This window comes from Equus asinus, chromosome 10 (assembly GCF_041296235.1).
Source record: "Equus asinus isolate D_3611 breed Donkey chromosome 10, EquAss-T2T_v2, whole genome shotgun sequence".
Taxonomy (NCBI): Eukaryota; Metazoa; Chordata; class Mammalia; order Perissodactyla; family Equidae; genus Equus; species Equus asinus.
This window is the reverse complement of record NC_091799.1, coordinates 100,208,289-100,225,426: the sequence shown is the minus strand read 5'-3', so window position 1 is coordinate 100,225,426 and position 17,138 is coordinate 100,208,289. Positions and strand designations below refer to the sequence as shown.

General features: G+C 48.2%; 1 protein-coding gene across 1 annotated transcript in view; it reads left to right on the top strand.

The window, feature by feature from the left end:
* The window catches only part of ANKRD33B (ankyrin repeat domain 33B), a 73,923-nt gene extending 57,516 nt beyond the window's left edge, over positions 1–16,407 (top strand). Inside the window, exons 3-4 of the mRNA XM_014866750.3 lie at positions 2,968–3,108; positions 10,394–16,407. Coding sequence (XP_014722236.3) covers positions 2,968–3,108; positions 10,394–11,223 — 971 coding nt within the window. The 3' untranslated portion in view covers positions 11,224–16,407. The remainder of the gene's footprint in view (positions 1–2,967; positions 3,109–10,393) is intronic.
* The last annotated feature ends 731 nt before the right edge of the window (positions 16,408–17,138 follow it).

Genomic DNA, 17,138 nt, shown 5'->3' with positions numbered 1-17,138 from the left:
ATGTTAATATGGTACATGTTCTGTTATACAAGGAAGACTGTTCCTTCTATCTACCTACCTACCTGTCTAATCATCTTACTAAAGAAAAAGAAAGCTCCCTTTGGTTAGTTGTCATAGTTTTTAAGAAGAAAGTTTAGTAGCTATACATTTTTAGAAGCATTGGGTTCACCCTTGATTTCCATTGAACAAGGTCATCTGCGTGGTGAGAGGTGTTATTTGTCATCCTGGGAAAGTCGGTGGGGAGCCCGCAGTGATTTCACGGGTCATGGAAAGCGCACACCTGTCAGAACGAGTTGGCTGCACGTTGGTTTTTCTGGGCTCCACAGAATATGCAGAACCGATCTGTATAATGGGCCATTTACTTTGTGGATTTCCAATTTTTCCTCTCTCCGCCTGTTCAAAGTGTTTAGGATGTAGCAGCTCAAAGGCCATCCTGCTGAACATTGCCACCGACACACTCTTGCACGTTTTTAAAGAAATGGCTCTAGACGAATTGCAATTCGTTTCGCCGAGACCCTGGGTAAATCTCACTGACGGGTGCCGCACAGCGTTGAGCTGGAAGACAAACCTACTGAGATTAAAGGACCCTCTCTCCCCCACAGTTCAGAGCAATTAAGCGGCTTTGGGCTCCTGACAGCTAGCAGCGTCGCCTCCCCCGGGCACTGTAAACGGCAGTGGAGGGCACAGGGCTGAGAATGAGTCAAAAAGCATCAGCTGCTTGTTGGAACCTGTGAGTCACAGAGCTGGAGGGTGGCACACATGTTTCCGGCTCGTTAATCTCACACACGGTCATATTAGTCAGCGTTTCTCTCTCAAAATGCTGCTTGGTTCACCTGTTAAATTTTCCCATGAGTTCAGGAGATGGCTGAGGTCTGCGCTAAGCAAACAGCAATGCTTCTAGAAGAGTCTGCACTCTGATTTTTGAAGTTGATGAGAAGGGTTTACTGTTGCTTGGGCCGCAGCCTGCAGGATCCAGGTACCCCTCAAGGAAGGAAACTGGGTCCCAGCCTGGATGTGTGTCTCTGTTGGGGGTGATGGGAAGACAGAGCCCCTGCGGGTCGCTGTGGGAGGAATTAATGTTGGGCTTGCATGACGCTGGCAGGGCTGGGGGAGCCAAGGCCCGGGAGATTTCCCCGCAGTAGGGAAGCAGGGATTCTCCAGGCTGCTGTGCTGCGGGCCTCAGCTTGCTCAGCCTCCTTGGTCTGCAGGGCGAGGTGGGCGGGGCGCATCACAGGAAGCAAAAGTCTCCTGGTTGCTCGCCCTCTCTCAGGAGGAGGCCTCGTCTCCTCTGCCAAACCTCAGATCTCACCCCATGCCCTTCCCGAAATCAGCCAGGGAGGGAGCCTCATGGGAACCGGCTCCTCGCTGGTGCAGAGACCTCTCTGGGGGGGTGGGGGGGGAGGTTGGGAGACCCAGTTAACGACAGAAAATGCACCAAGATGTCCTCGCGGCCCCATACCTGCAGCCCTGACAGACAGTGGGGGTTCCAGAAGCACATGTGTGGTGTGGGGATGAATGAGGGATTTCAGAGAGCTGGATCCTCAGCTATAAGGATGGAGACTGGGCACCCAGCACCTCCACCCAGGCCAGGAGAGGGACTTGTGCAGACTGCTTCCACTCTGGAGGGTGTGTTAGCCATCATCAGCAGGGACCAGGATGGAGATGGCAGCTCAGAGGGGGGCGGGTGAAGGTGAGGAGGAGAGGAAGCTATTGGCTGGTCCTGAAACAGTGAAGTCTGAGCGTCTAGGACAGTGGTTCTCGACAGGGCAATTTTGCCTCCACAGGGCACATTTGGCAATCTCTGGAAACACTTTTGGTTGTCACAACCTGGGTGGGAGGAGGGGTGTGGTTGCCACTGGCATCTAGTGGGTGGAGCCCAGGGATGCTGCTAACCATCCTACAATGCACAGGACAGTCCTACAACAAAGAATAATCCGGCTCCAAATGTCAATAGTGCTGACGTTGGGTCCCTGCTCTAGGGGACTGAAGTGGGGCGGGGGCAGTGTGTCATTTCACACAAGGATTTAAGAAGTATGCCCAGTGGGCATAGGGCAGCATGGACATTTGAGCCACCCAAGAGCCTCTCTTTGTGGCCCAGGCATTCTGTTTGAGGAACTCTCCCGCTGCTTCGTGGTTTTCTGTGGGTGAGCCTGGAAAATCCTGGGAATCCTGCTTTTCACTTGACCTTCTCCTTATTCACCCCCATCCAAGAGCACGTGGGCTTTTTGAGACTCCCTCTGGCAATGAGCAGGCAATCAGGTCCTTTTTGGAAGTGCATGGTGGTAAGGGAGAGAAATCTATATTCTTTAATGAATAGTCTTACCTGCCTGGGCTTAAAGCTGAGGTCTTGGTAGCAACACTCCCTGTGTTCCCCACCTCTGTGTGTGTGTGTGAGAGAGAGAGACAGACAGAAAGACAGACAGACAGGCACTTCTGAGGGGTAGGAGAGGGTGGCAGCGTGAGTTGGCATATCCTGTTGCTCCGAGGATGACTTTCTCCTCCCTGAAGCTCTGGAGCTCTGGGAATGGGCTCTGAGACTCATTTTCAGTTTTGCATCTGTTTGCGTTGGCGTCTCCTGCTGGGAGCTGACAGCATCCAAGACCTACCCCCCCGGCCAGCCAGTGTCTGTATGAGGCTAGCTCAGCGTTTCCACACACCACCCCCTGGCATCCTTCCTCCCCATGCTCCTCGCTTAAGAGTTTGACAGGACAGCAGCTCCCACGTGGGTCGGCGGAAGGGAACAAGTGAACCAGAACCAGCAGTGCTGTGGCCAGGGTGGGGTCCAGGGTCTTCCTGTTTCCTGGACTCTGTGAGAATTATTTCTTGAGGTCTGAGAGGCAAACTCCCACACCCTCCAGACGGGCTGTTCCCCAAGGTCGACTATGTGACATTTCCTTCTCTGGGAAGACCTCACTGGAATGAGCGGTGCGGAGTGTGGTCGATACATGTGTGCACTTCTTTTTGCAGGGCACGCCACCATCACCAACTACTTGTTGAACTATTTCCCTGGTCTGGACCTTGAAAGGAGGAATGCGTGGGGCTTCACGGCCCTGATGAAAGCTGCCATGCAGGGCCGCACGGAGTGCATCCGAGCCCTGATGCTAGCAGGTACGTCTCCACCGTCCTGTGCCGGCCCCGGGGTCCCAGGAAATGCTGATATGTGTTGAAGAGATGAATCAGTCCCATAGAGACAAAGCCTAGTGGATGCAATGAAGAGTAGTTTCTTTGGGAGGTATGGCCATCATCCTCCCAGGTGAAACATACAAAAACAAAAGCAACACCTGCAGGGTGGAGTGGGAGGTCATGGCTATGGTCATCCTGCAGAACACCTGTCCTTGCCCCTGATGAGCCCTTCCCTCACCCCTTAGCCTCCTCCTGCTCATATTTATTCTTCTGCAGAAATGTGAGTCCTGGTCTTGGCTCTGGGTGGCAAGCCTGTCCTATTGAAGGTGGGCCCAGGGATGGTGGGGTCAGCCCAGGAGTCATCCTAGATCCCCGTTTGCTGGTGGTTGGAGTGACATGACGTGTGCAGCAGTGTCTTTTTCCTATGATGCCTCATGGAGTGGAAAGTTCTCGGGCCATAACTTTGGATCAGCAGGGCCCCCCTTTGCCCTTTATGTCCTCATCATCTTGGAGGAGGCACTTCCTTCTCTGAGCCTGTCTATCCCCATCTGTGAAATGGGAGTAGTCACTGCTTTCCTACCTCCCTGAGGATGAACTATGACACCACTTTGTAAACTTTCAAGGGCTATACAAATTCAATGACCTACTAAGCTAAATTCTGTGTGACTAATCTCTAGTCCTTTTTTTTCTTTAATGCTGAGGAAGATTAGCTCTGAGCTAACATCTGTGTGCATCTTCCTCCTCTTTACTTGTGGGTCGCTGCCACAGCATGGCTGATGAATCGTGTAGGTCCGTGCCTGAGATCGGAACCTGTGAACCTGGGCCACTGAAGCAGAGTGCGCTGGGCTTAACCACTATGCCATGGGGCCAGCCTTGAAATCTCTAGTTCTTTTCCTCACTAAAATAGAATCTGTGATCATTGTTAGCACAACCTCATGGGGTCATGTTGAGAATTAAATGAGAAAATGTGTGTAAAGAACACACCCAGGGTCCAGCACAGAGGCAGCATCTAATGTCTCAATCAGTGTGAGATCTGTTGTCAGCATTATCTAATTTTATCTCCGTTTATCGTATTCTTGTCCTTGGTCCTGCTTGAAGCTACAAGTTCATGGAGAGGTGGCGTTTCCCTGCCATCTTAGTCTCCCGAGGACAGCATCAGAGTTCTTCCAGGCCTCAGCCTAGGCTGCTGGTTCTGTTTAGATAACTTGCAGCTGCTTCTTTCTTTTTTTTTTTTTTAATAAACTTTTATTTTGGAATAATTTTGGATGTATGGAACAGTGACAGAGGCAGAGCAGAGTGCCCACATGGCCCTCCCTTGTCTCTGCTGTGCTACCATCTTACTGAGAGGCCAACCTTGGTTTGTTACTCTTCACTAAACTCCAGACTTGATTCAGACTTCACCAGATCTTCCACTCATGTCCCCTTTCTCTTCCAGGTTCCCAGCCAGCTCCTACATCTAGTGTCACGCGTCCTCAGGTTCCTCTGGTCTGTGACAGTTTCTCAGTCTTCACTGTTGTTCTGACTTGACGGTCTCAACCCTGGCCACTCTACATGCCCCCCAGTCTGAGCCTGGCTGTCGTTTTCCTTGTGATTAGAATGGGGTTGTAGGATTCACACCTTGCTTTGTGTGTGTGTGTGTGTGTTTTTTTTTCCTCCTGCTTTAACCGGAATGTTTTAGGGGATGCTTTAAGAAAAATAAATTCAGTAAGTGAAGGCAGAGGCTTCGAAGATGAAAACCTTTGTGGAAATAAAAAGATCCTAATTAAAATTAGTCCCATTGATTGTGCTTTTGACTTAGTGACAGTTTCATTTTTTAAGATCGAGATGTCAGATTCAACAGAGTTTGGGCCCTGCCCATCCTATGTCCGTGAGAGATGGGTCCTCCTGATTCAACAGCGGTTATGACGCTTTTGTGTTTGGGAGAAGCTTCATCTGCTTTTACTACTTCTGGATCTAGTTATAATTGAGTGTAGATCTTTAGTAATTTTACTTTTTCAACCAAAAATTTATGGCATCGATCACACCAGTGCATTTTTCCCGATGAATTAATTTGAATTACAAACCCTTTCATTTTAGGTCAGCTGCCTTCCAGTCACTGGAAAATGCACAGGTTTCGCTGTCCTTCTTTCTTCCTGGGCCTGGTGGAGGTCGCAGGTTCAATGCTCACATTGTCTTTCTTCCCCCTCAGTTATTTGGATAACAAATTTGGCATTGGGTTTTACATACTTTCCCCTACCTGTTCCCTACTCGTGAGCACTACCCCACCAAAGTCTAGAATAATCCTCATGAATGCAGACCTCTAGTGCGTCCCTCTCTGAACTGTACGTGGTCAGAGCAGAATAATGGCCAGCAGAAGCAGCTTCGAAGCAAGACCCCTTGTTTGAAATTCCAGCCCCTGCGCTTGCCCTCTCTGTGCCTGGGCCAGTCAGCTAACGCTCTGGGCCTCAGTTGCCTCTTCTACGAGTGAGGTGAACGACAGTAGCTACTGCAGGAACTCGTGATGGGGACTGGCTGAGTTCACGTGTGGAAAGCCCCCGGACGCACGCCTGGCAGGGAGGAAACTTCCAGTCAATGTTACCATTCTTGTTATTGGTGAATTTGTGTGTTCAATAATTATTTGTTAAATGAATGAAAAACTATGGGAAATTTTTACCTTTGAAAAATATCCTCCTGATGAGGTTCTTAAACTTTCTTATTGAGGGTAATAAGCGTGTAAATCGGGGTTTCTTCATCTTGGCGCTATTGGCTTTTGGGGCCAGATAATTCCTCGCGGTTGGGAGGTCCTGGGAACTGTAGGATGTTCATCAGTATCCCTGGCCTCTGCCCACGAGGTGACTGTAGCATCCACCAGTTTTAACAACCAAAAATGTCTCCAGACTTGGTCAAATGTCCCTTTGGGGGAAATCACCTCTGTTGAGAACCACTAATATAACTACTGTGACTGAGAAATGATGGAAAAAGTGAAAAGAGAATTTTTTCCCTCTTACATGCATTCCTCTTTCAAGCTTGTTCCACATTCCTTCTTAAAATAAAAACCTGACACCATTGTCAGGGAGCTTTGGAGCTACCCTCTAAGGCTTTGGTTGTTTAACTTCTTGAATATTTTCATTTTCTACCATTACTACTAAGATAGCCTACACTTTTTCCCAGGAAAGTGAGTTTCATTTTCTTTTACAATTGATGTGAAAAATATGTGATTGAAGGTTTTCCTTGGGTTCAGTGGACACAATAAGGAAACTTGAGATATTTTTAAAATTTGCACAAATAATTTTGTCTTCTTATTTCCATTTAAATATACCAATGTTAAGAAAAATTAAAGCCTTTAAAGACAGTGATGCCTGAGTATTTCTCTAGATTGACACTTCAACATAGGGTGCATTTATGGACAGCTGAGGAAGGTACCTTGGCAGCTAATCACAGAATGGTCATCCTGTGATAATTTTCAAAGCAAAAGGCAGAAGCATGACTACATATTAATAGGTTCAGGGGAAAATGTGGATCTCATTCCCATTTTTTCAATTGCAGTATTCTGCACCTGCATTGAATTTCCAAGTTGCACTCTCATTATTTTCAATAGGAGCCATTTCCTTTCAGAAGGGAGGAACCAATGAATTGGACTCCCCACGCGACCGTTTACATTGGCCAGTAGTTTGTAACATCCAGACACCTATCAGCTCTTATCTTACCTTGTCAGGCAGAACAAAATAACGTTAGAATTATCAGGACTTTGGATTTTAATAAAATAAAACCAGGTTCTGAAAAGCTGATTTATTGGCTCTTTGGTCTTGGGCTTCCCAGGACTAATGTCAGCTCTGCTGTCGAGAATCGCAGTGGGGGCTGCGGAACCTTGTTAATTCAGTGGAATATTAATGCCCCGAAGTGACAGGTCTATTTGAAGAAGTGGCTCTGAGAAGCCGTATGGAGGATGTGATTTTCTCTGTAGAGAGAACTTGGGGGAGGTTGGCGGATTCCAGACTTGCTGAGAGAGCTGGCGTGTATACCTGAAGGGTGGTGGAATTGCTGTGGCATTTGGGAAGAAAAACAGGCAAATGCAAACCTTGCCGCTTCCTGTGAATCCAGGCAACAGAGCAGACCTAAGGGAAGGGGGAGGAGGCTTGTTCAGGGAAGAGCTGAGAGCAGAGCTGCTCCTGTCGTTGGTCATATGGTCGTTCTTGTCCTGGGAAAGCGCTGACTATGTGCTTTTAGAAGGCCAAATGATATGCGATCATTACAAGGCCTCTTTCTGTTTATAGGGAAGACAGGAATTCCCCGTGACCTGAGAATTTTCCACGCTGGAATAGTTTCAAGTTGTTAGGCAGAGAAAGGGCTGAAGATCGGGCATTCCACATCACCAAGGGCAGTGCTTAGCTTGGGTACCCACAAAATCAAACCCTGAGACAAGGACTTGGGGACAAGTAGTTTTTCTGGAAGGCAACCCTGGGAAGCTGTGCAAGGGATAGAGAAGTGACATTGGGAAGACAGGAAAGCTAGTAAATGTGCAATAATAAGCTGGTTACCCTTGTGGGTACCTAGGAGTCAGCCCTGCTAAGGCCCTCTGAAAGACTGAGGACAAGACATCTCAGAAATGCCTTGAGGGGTGGGGTGGGGGCTGGAGATGGGTGCTCTGACTCCTCCTTCCCTGCATCAGGGGCTCTTTCTTGTGATCCTGCATCCTGATTTATCATATTGGTTATATCCAGAGTGCACAAGATACAGGCCAGAGGTGGCACAGGAGGAGGCCTGTAAGTCTGTTTCACACAGGAGCAGCATCACGAGCCTCATCGGTCCCTTTTCTCGGGATGCAACAGCCTTCTCTTTAGGGCTCACTGACCACCTGTCAGGGATGCTGGGAAAATGGAGAATAGGATGGCAAGTCATATAGGTTAGACCAATAATTGTCTATGGGGTGGGGAAGGTGTGGCCCCCCAGGGGACGTTTTTGGTTGTCACAACTAGTGGAGTGCTACTGGCATCTAGTGGGCAGAGACCCGGGATTCTGCTAAAAGTCCTACAATGCACAGGACAGCCCCCACGACAAATAGTGATCTGGCCCCAAATGTCAATAGGTCCGAGTTTGGAAACCCTGGGTTAGACCAATCATGATGCAATCCCTAGAGCTGGGTGTGTTGCTGCCTTGACTAAAATAGAGGATTTTGTATAGACAATTCATGGCACTCAACATGGAGGCAAACGGACCCACTGGTACGAGCCTAACTCACGTCTGTTTGGCTGGAGCCCTGGACGAAACAACTTTGGGTAGGAGGTGAGGATGCCAGTATTGTTATTTTCCAAGATCATTTTGAAAAGGTACCAGAGCAACAGCAAGATGCGTGCTAGACCATGGACAGCTGTTCCTTTACTTTTCCATTAGCATTTGAAAAATGTCTCTTTCAAGCAGCGTTCATTAAGATTTTAATTTTGCAGTTTGTTCCTTTTTAAGTGACATGCAATTAATTAAGGTTTAATGTGTCATCTATTTTTTGCCATGACGTTTTTACTGCCCCCTTTTCATTTTAGTCAGTTTATAAATTGTTCTCCAGCTAATGAGTTCCATCCTGATCTCCAGTTCCAAATAATTACCACTCTTCTAACGTGGCTGTTCTTTAATGTGTCACAGAATTAAGAGCATTACCAGGTGAACTCAGGTGAGCTGGGTCTGCCTGGGCCCTGGGGCCACTGGGGGAGCTGGGCCAGGAAAATCACTGAGCCCCCCGCTGTTCTCATTTGAGCACATATTGAGCAGCCACCACATGTCAGACACTTGGGTCTGCGTGGGATATAAATGCAGGCACCTCTGCTGGGCCTGGTCCCTGGGGAGCTGGCACACTAGATAATTGCCCTACTTCTCCACATTGCTTTGCCAGTGGAAATATGACTAATGGGACTGGAAATCCTGGATGATTTTTGACTGTCTATGAGGCTGAGCATGGCCCAAGATTAACTAAACCGCAATTCCTTATTAATTCTATACTTCCAAGCTAGAATTTATGTACATTTCATCAAGTGGAGTTGAAGTTTAACTTTGCAATATTAGGAGGGGGCAGCGGGTCGTAGGGGGATTTATTAAGGAGGTGACTAGTGTAGGGGAGACTGTGAGGATGTAGGAGTCAGGGTTCTCTTGAGAAACAGGGTTAATTGAAAATATATATTAAGAGATTTATTTTAAGGTATTGGCTCACGTGATTTTGGGGGTTGGCAAGCCCGAAATCTGTAGGGCAGGCCAGCAGGCTGGAGACTTGCACAGGGGCTGATGTGGCAGTCTTGAGGCTGCATTCCTTCTTCTCCAGGAAACCTCAGCTTTTGCTCTTAAGGCCTTCAACTGATTGGACGAGGCTCACCCACATTATCGTGGGTCATCTCCTTTACATGAGGTCAACTGATTGTGGATGCTAACTGCATCTACAAAATCCCTTCACAGCACACCTAGGTTAGTGTTGGATTAAATCCCTGGGTACTACAGACTGGCCACACTGACACAGAACACTGTCAGAGGAAGAGGCCCACCCTGCAGGGTGGTGGCAAGTGCATGGGGCTCAGGGTCAGGGGACCCAGGTCTGAGACCTTCTGTCTATTCCAAGCTTCAAGGCCTCAGGCAGGTCCCTCAGCCACTGTGACTACCATCCATTCTGTAACAAACCTTTGTTAAGTGCATGCCTCCTACCAGCCAGGATGGTATGTGTTGAGGGAACAAAAATGAGTAAGATGTGGCCTCTGTCCTGGAGAAGCCCACAGTCTAGTAAAGGTGACAGACCCATAAGCAACTGACCACCCAGAATGAGAAGTGAAGGACCTCACATTCCCTGCAAAAAGGGACCATAGCACCCTCACAAGAGGACCGCGAGGAAAAGGCAATGGATAAATGGGACACCAAATGCTGTGCAAGTGACTCTTACTGTTAGTACTTTTAGAACATTCTAGTAGCATCAGTCAAGTGTTTGCAAAGCACCTTTGTGGCCTAGTTCTCGCTCCATTGCTGGAAAGCCATGAAATCTTATTTCTTTAAAAGCTTCCATGATTTAGGTGCTGAGTTCAGGCAGTTTTATTTAGGAAAGATAAGCCATTAAATGGAGCCTTCAAAGGTGGGATGTGTTGTAATGGTAACGCAGTAGGAGCTGGTCAGATGTGGGTTTGTCCAGGTGGCACAGCTCTAGGGGACTCTGTCACTCGGTTTTGGAAGCTTTTCCTTTGATCAGTTTCGTTGTCCTTCGTTTTCTGCCGTTGGCAGGGAGAAGTTCTAGTTGCACCCTCCCATTCCTGTTTGTGTTTTGCAGGAGCAGATGTCCATGCCAGGGACTCCCGCCGCGGGATGTCACCCCAGGAGTGGGCTGCTTACACGGGACGTTTTGAGGCGGTTCGCCTCATCCAGAGGCTGCTGGACCGACCCTGCCCGGAGCAGTTTGGGGAAAAGTATAAGCCAGAGCTGCCGCTGGCCTCCGAGGCAGCTCTGAAGTCCGCGGGCTCCAAAAACTGCCTGCAGAGGCTCACCGAATTTGTGCGGTCCACGCTGACCTCCCGCTCGCGCCAGAGCCTGGAGGATGGAGGGGTCATGGACCACATGGTCAGGATGACCACGAGCCTCTACAGCCCCGCCGTGGCCATCGCCTGCCAGACCGTCTGCCCCGAGAACCCGCCTTGTGTGGGGAAAAGGCGGCTGGCAGTGCAGGAAATCCTTCAGGCTCAGGGGGACCCGGACACGCGTGCCCAGAAGGACGAGGTGGAGGGCACCGAGCAGCAATTCCGGACCTCCCCGGCACTGGGGGTCTCCAGAGAGGGGACCCCGAAAGCCAGCCTCCCGTCTCTCCAGCTGCGAAGTGCCCCGCGGAAGGCCAGCCTCTTGCCCCTGCAGCTGTTGAGGCGGAGCAGCGTGCGGCCGGGCGTGGTCATCCCCAGGGTGCGCATCAGCAAGGCGCCCGCGCCCACCTTCCAGCCGGAGCGGCCTGCCGCGAAGGGCAGCACCAAGGACAGCGCTCACCTGCAGCTGCCCAAGTGGCGGTACAAGGAGATCAAGGAGGAAAAGAGGAAGGCGGAAGAGGCGGAGAAGCAGCGGCTGGCGGAGGCGCAGAAGCAAAGGCGGGCCCCGCGCTGGAGGAAAAGGACGTGAGGGGGTCCGCCGCCCAGAAGGCGTGTCCGCAGCGGGGGAGCCGGATGCCGAGCCTGGGAGGGACGCGCTGCGCCCCGGGTCCCGGAGAGATGGCGGGAAAGCTGCGCGTGCTCCGCGCCAGGAAGCATGCGCCTTCCTCCAGCCCTCTCCCCCTTCCGCGCCGCACATCCCCGCGCCGATAGGCCTCTGCGGGGGCCCAGAAAGCGGTGCATGTTTGTTCAGGCTGCACCCAAGAGTGAATTGGGCATAGCACAAATCAATTTGCCTAAAACCAGTTCTCCTAGCAATCAATGCACCTAGTAGGCAATTTGCCGAAAACGCTACCTTTAGAACCTCAACCTCAAATTCTTAAGACCAATTTATCGAAGGGCATTTTGTGTATAATTTTGTATTTTTAATCATGATCAAATTTGCAGCATTTTATGGGGGATGGGGCTCTTTGTATTTAAGACGGTTTTAATACATTTGTCTGAAGACCCTTTGTTTAAAATACTGTTTCTAGCAATAATTATTTGTGATATCTCTGATTTCATACAGAATTTGTGGACTTCTCCCCCTTTTTGCTGTTTATTTTGGATTTTGCCTTTCCTTCTCAACGTGGGTGCACGTGAGCACTGTATGCTCTTAATAATTTGATGAAGTGATGCCGAACGTTACTATTCGATGGAGGCATTTACTTTTACAGGAAAATGATCAAGACAGAGAGATCATATTTTCTTGCATCTTATTTCTTAATCTCTCTTATCCAATAATAATAACGAAGAAAAACCTCTTGTCGAAGTATGAAATGGTGCCTAAAGAAGCACGTACTTATTGCTAGAACTAAACCCGTTTTAAGCAAGGGATTTTAGATAAACTGGATACAGTGTCTTTAACATGTTCAAAAATAGATATGAGAAAAAATTATTTAATAAAATAGGGGCAAATCTAATCAATTATTACTAGAAATACAAAATTAAGTCATATGTGCTCTTAGATAAATTGAATTCATAAATACTTAAAATGGAAAAAAGATGCAAAAAGAATAAGAAGCCCAGAACTATGCAAACTACGAAATGGGGCGGGGGGTAATTTTTAGAGGAACAGGGATTAGAATTGAATATTAAACTTGTTTTAGGCAAATTCTCCTGAAGGGGGCTGGGCAGCTTCCTCCTCCAGGCTCAATTCCAAAGATTTCCTGCTCTGGAATTACTTTTATTTTTTCCCTGGATGACTGCCGCTGATGTTCAGTTCATCCTCATGTGGACTTTGTGGAATTTCCAACATGTGGGTCTTTGGCAAAGAACGCATGGAATTTGCCCTGGGCCCCAAGCTCTCCACGGGATTTTTCTGTCGGTACTCTTTTGTCTCCAGAGCACTGAGAAATTCGAACGAATCTCTGGCCATCTGGGTTGCAGAGTATCTGTCACATATGCACTACTGACAGCACTTTATTTAAATATTATCCTACTTGGAAGCCATAGATTTAGAATATTAGAGACTGATTTGGAAGCTCTTTATTATAACCCTGGATTCTCAGGTCGTATTGTGCTCCCTGGCTGTGTCGTGATGGGTGGCCCACTGTCTCATGATGTGGGTGGGGGTGGCGCTCACTTCTCCCTCTTTCCCCCCACTGGCACCATCAGGCATTGAGCAATCAGGACTCACACTCACTCTCCAGAAACCTCAATACATAAGCCGTCAGCTGCACCTGGACTGATGGGAGATAGCTGTGATGATGCAGCTTTGAAAGCCAGACTTCAGTGAGTTCCTCCCCCATCCCAGGAAGGCACCAGAGTGGCACGGAGGTGTGGGCCCACCTGGAGCATCACTGATGCTAGCGGGCTGTGAGCCATCCTGTGCGGAAGAGTTGGTGTTGGCCACGCCCCCTTGCATGAGCTGAAGGCTGCTGCCCGAGGTGGAGAGAGACACCCCTCATCTCCCTGACAGTCCAATCGGGCATCCTTTGAGATCATTTTCTGTGTTTATGTATTTTATTGCTTTGGATGGCTGGCTGTGTTTTCTCACTGAGGGGTCACCCCCTGCTCCTCTCCTCCAGTGTCATTTGGGGGCAGGGGCACTGATGGGCAGTGACCCCCTTCTGCTCTCCATGTGGCCCTCAACTTTGCCACCACATGCATTCCCTGCCATCCCCTTCACCTCCTCTCTTCTTCCTCGCTTGCCTTTTCTTCCTTTGTCTGTTTTCTTCTTAGATTTGGCTAAATGCCTTGATCCTCTCTGCCACGACTATGCTGAGGTCTAAAAAGAGCAGGAAAGCAAGGACATCATGAGAGGCGATGTGGCATCTCTGCTGGATTGTCATGTCATGACCTCCAAGCGCCAAAGTGTGAACGAACGGCAGGTTTCGCCAGCTTCTGTGCAGGTGGCTTAGAATTTTGGCACAGCCCCCTCCCCCCCACCTTCTTTTTGGAGGGAGGGAGACCTAGTTTGCTCTCCTGACAGATGACAGCACTGCCCTGATCTTCAGAACCAGAGGATCTGGCGTCTGCTAGTACCCCTGATGTTTATTAACTGTAAATAGTGAATTTCAAGTTGACAGGTACCTTCTCAGGGATTTATATATAAATATAGTTAGAGGAAAAGTTGAAGTATATTTTAATACTTTTTAGTGTTTGAGTGAATTACGATTAAACTAGACAGAAGAAATGTTTCTAAGACAATGTCAGTGCTGCTGTTTTCCAGGGAGATGCCCGGGAATCCCCGCTCAGCTGAGCTTTCCTGGTTATTGGAAACCTGGGACTCTGGCAGCTGAAATGGCTTTGGGGTGGGTGTGAAGTCACTTCACAGCCTCTCAGTTGCCTCTTGTGGATGTGAACTCTTGTATTTAAAGAAAATTCAATTTCTATGTAAGTAGTGGCGGCTGTGATGACACAGATGGGCCATCTGTGGCCTTTACCTCTAGAACCGGCTACTCCTGGTCTGATACTGGGGTGTGTGGTGTGAGACTGATGCAGTTTTTTCTGCTAGCTCATGTGAGTGTTCCATGGCCAGCCCAGTGCTAAGCTCACTGCCACAAGGGGGAGGGAGAAGCTGGGAGCAGTCCGTCTGGAATGACCTTGGCGTTCAGAGGCCATACACTTCTCATGTCTTTGGTACAGTAGAGAAAGGCAGCACATGACATTATGGACCTTTACTTTTTCTGAAGCTCCTCCCAACAGGCTGCTGCCAGGAGTAGACACCTCAGGAATATGAAGATGGGAAATTGCAATACCTTCGTCACCGCAACTTTGGGCACTCCTGAGACTTGAGGCTCATTCTTCGGAGAAGGATAGAGAGATTTCACGATGTCAGTTGGAAAATGGCACTTGTGGGTGCAGAGGAGCCATTCCAGGCTGCCTCACCCACTTTCTTCTGTTGTCAGTGGGTGACCAGGTCTCTGGAAGTCCAGCCTCTGAGTGGAGACGAGGCTGTTTTCTGTAAAACTGAATTCTATGAGGTGGGCCAGACCCTGGTCCTGAGATAGATGCAAAGCCTGCTGTCCCCAAGGAAGAAACATGGGTACCAAGTCACTATGAAGAAAAGCATCCCTGAGAGGTAAATAACGAGCCAGGACTGAGAAGTGGGTGTGATTTGTCTCTTGCAGCCTCTGGAAGGAGCACTGTATTTTTCTCCCTAGTCCACACTACACTAAGAGAGGAGCCCATCTTTTCATAATTTACCTGTTTGCTCTGCCAAGTGAGTTATAGCCCTGATGCAAGTCAGGTGTTAGTCTTTCCCCTGGCTTCACCTGGAGATTCATGCTTGCTCATTTTCCATTCTAATGCAGTGCGGTTATTCCCTGTAGAGTTACGATTTCTCATGAACTAGCGTAAGCTCCTAGTCACAATCAGTCTTTTGTATGGTAAAGTACTAGCACTTTTTCTTTTTTACAGTATTTGGGGAAATTCTAACATGCTACCCACATATTCGCTTGTGACCCTTTTTGTCCCATTGTGGGTAACTTTGGATTCTGCACCAAAGGCTGTGTTCAGGGTCCTGTTCCTGTGTGCCTGGTCCTTGGTGCCCATGGCTGCAGGCTCAGGCTCGCCCCCCTCAGCCGGGCAACTGCCTGGAGGACCAGGGTCTTCTAGGGAAGAAAAGGCAGAAGATCGATCACAACCAATCCTTGTGAAACAACAAAGTCACATTCAAGACAACTGAAACTGGGTAACCAATCGTTGCAGCGGAGTGCAAAGAACTTACAACCACAACGGTTCTTCCTAAAACGCTGACTGCTGACTTGGTAATTTCACACCTCTCGATGCATTTGGAACTTGTTTCATACGTCTGTATAACTCTTGAGTCAGCTACTCATTTCTGTGCCCTTGAATTCACATGTTTCTTCATTAACATTTAAAATAAGTAGCTAAAAAACAAAATAAATTTCTCTGGAGGTTGTTTTTTTGAAAGAAAAAAAAACCCCCACCGCTACTTGGATGGATTTAACTAATTTTTGAGGGACTCAGTTGAATGCCAGCTCTGCGTACATAATTTCTGCACTCTGACCCAGCCTGGAAAAAGACTGATGTGAAAGCTGTGGTCCTGCAGTGCTCTGACAGCCCTCAGCAGCAAGCTGGGCCAATGTGGACAGTGTGTGATAAGGTGTGAGTCAGCACACACACATGTGCATGCACACACACACAAATGAACTGAAAGGAGACCAGGCTTTGTGCTCACAATGGTGACTGCAGCTGTGGCTTTGCTGTGGCTCCCAGGGAATGTCAGGTGTGACCTGCTTTGATGGTGTGTTTTCTGGAGGACTGGACAGCCCAAGACCCACTGGGAGTACTCTGTCCAGTGTGACATGTCACTCAGCTAGCGTGTCATAACCCAGGTCACCTTACTGAATGGTAGTGTTGGCCCAGGCGCTCCTATAGGAGCTCCTCAGCGAGGTCCTACAGCTGGATCTGTGTCATCTCTCTGCCTTTGATGTGCATCCTTGGCATGGAGTGGCCCAAACCTGGAGAGGACTCTCTGCTTGGGGACTCCACCTTGGCCACAGGGTCGGGGCTGAATCCCCTGAAGTTTGGCACCGAGTTAACCATAGAATCAAGATCTTACCCTGAGGAAGTGCTGGGATTTTCCCGAACCTGCCTAAGTAGAACATACTCTAATTAAGCTAAGCAAACACAGTTTGGTTTTGGGGAGAAATCGTTTCATCAAAATGTGACACCTTTATATTGTTTTTAAATAAAAATATAGGAGAGAGAAAAATGAAGCTGGCCTTCCCAGGTAGAGCAGTGGCCTGTGTTGACCTGATGCTTTATGAAGTTTTGGGAGGTCATATTGAAGCACTTTAACACTAGTTTTTGAGCAGAAGCTCTAGAAGCTGGTTTGGAACTGCACAGTCATGTAGAACTTGATAAAAACCATGAAAGATGCTGTAAACTTGGAAATGTTACCAGCAACCCTTTGAGCCTTTGGGATATCCTAAGGAATTTGAATCATATATCCCCTTCAAATGAACGGAAAAAGCTAATCTCATTGAAATTCTCTTCATTCAAATCATTCTGCCTGGCATTTATTGAGCGTCCAAGGATGTGTGTTAACAGTGGGGACTTTATGGTGGTCTAAGAGTTGCACAGATTTCTGCACAGGGAGCCAGGTTTCAAATTATGTCATCTTGGTATAAGCTCTGTTTTCTGAATGTAAAGCTATTTTCATTGTCATTTCTAAAAATCCGGTAGGTTCTAGATATTGTAAAAATGTTGAATACAGATATAATTGTGTAAATTTCATACTGTTTTATTTTGAGGTGAGAGTTTTGTTACAGTTTATAAAAGACATTTTCCTATTTAGACCTCAGGGCTATTTTGGGACCTCCAAATAAAGGTGACCCCCAGCAGCATCAATTCTTGATATGCAAAAGGTTAATCTTTAAGTTAAATATGATAAATTATTCAGCAGAAACAATGTGTCTTTCCCTTTTAAGTTCT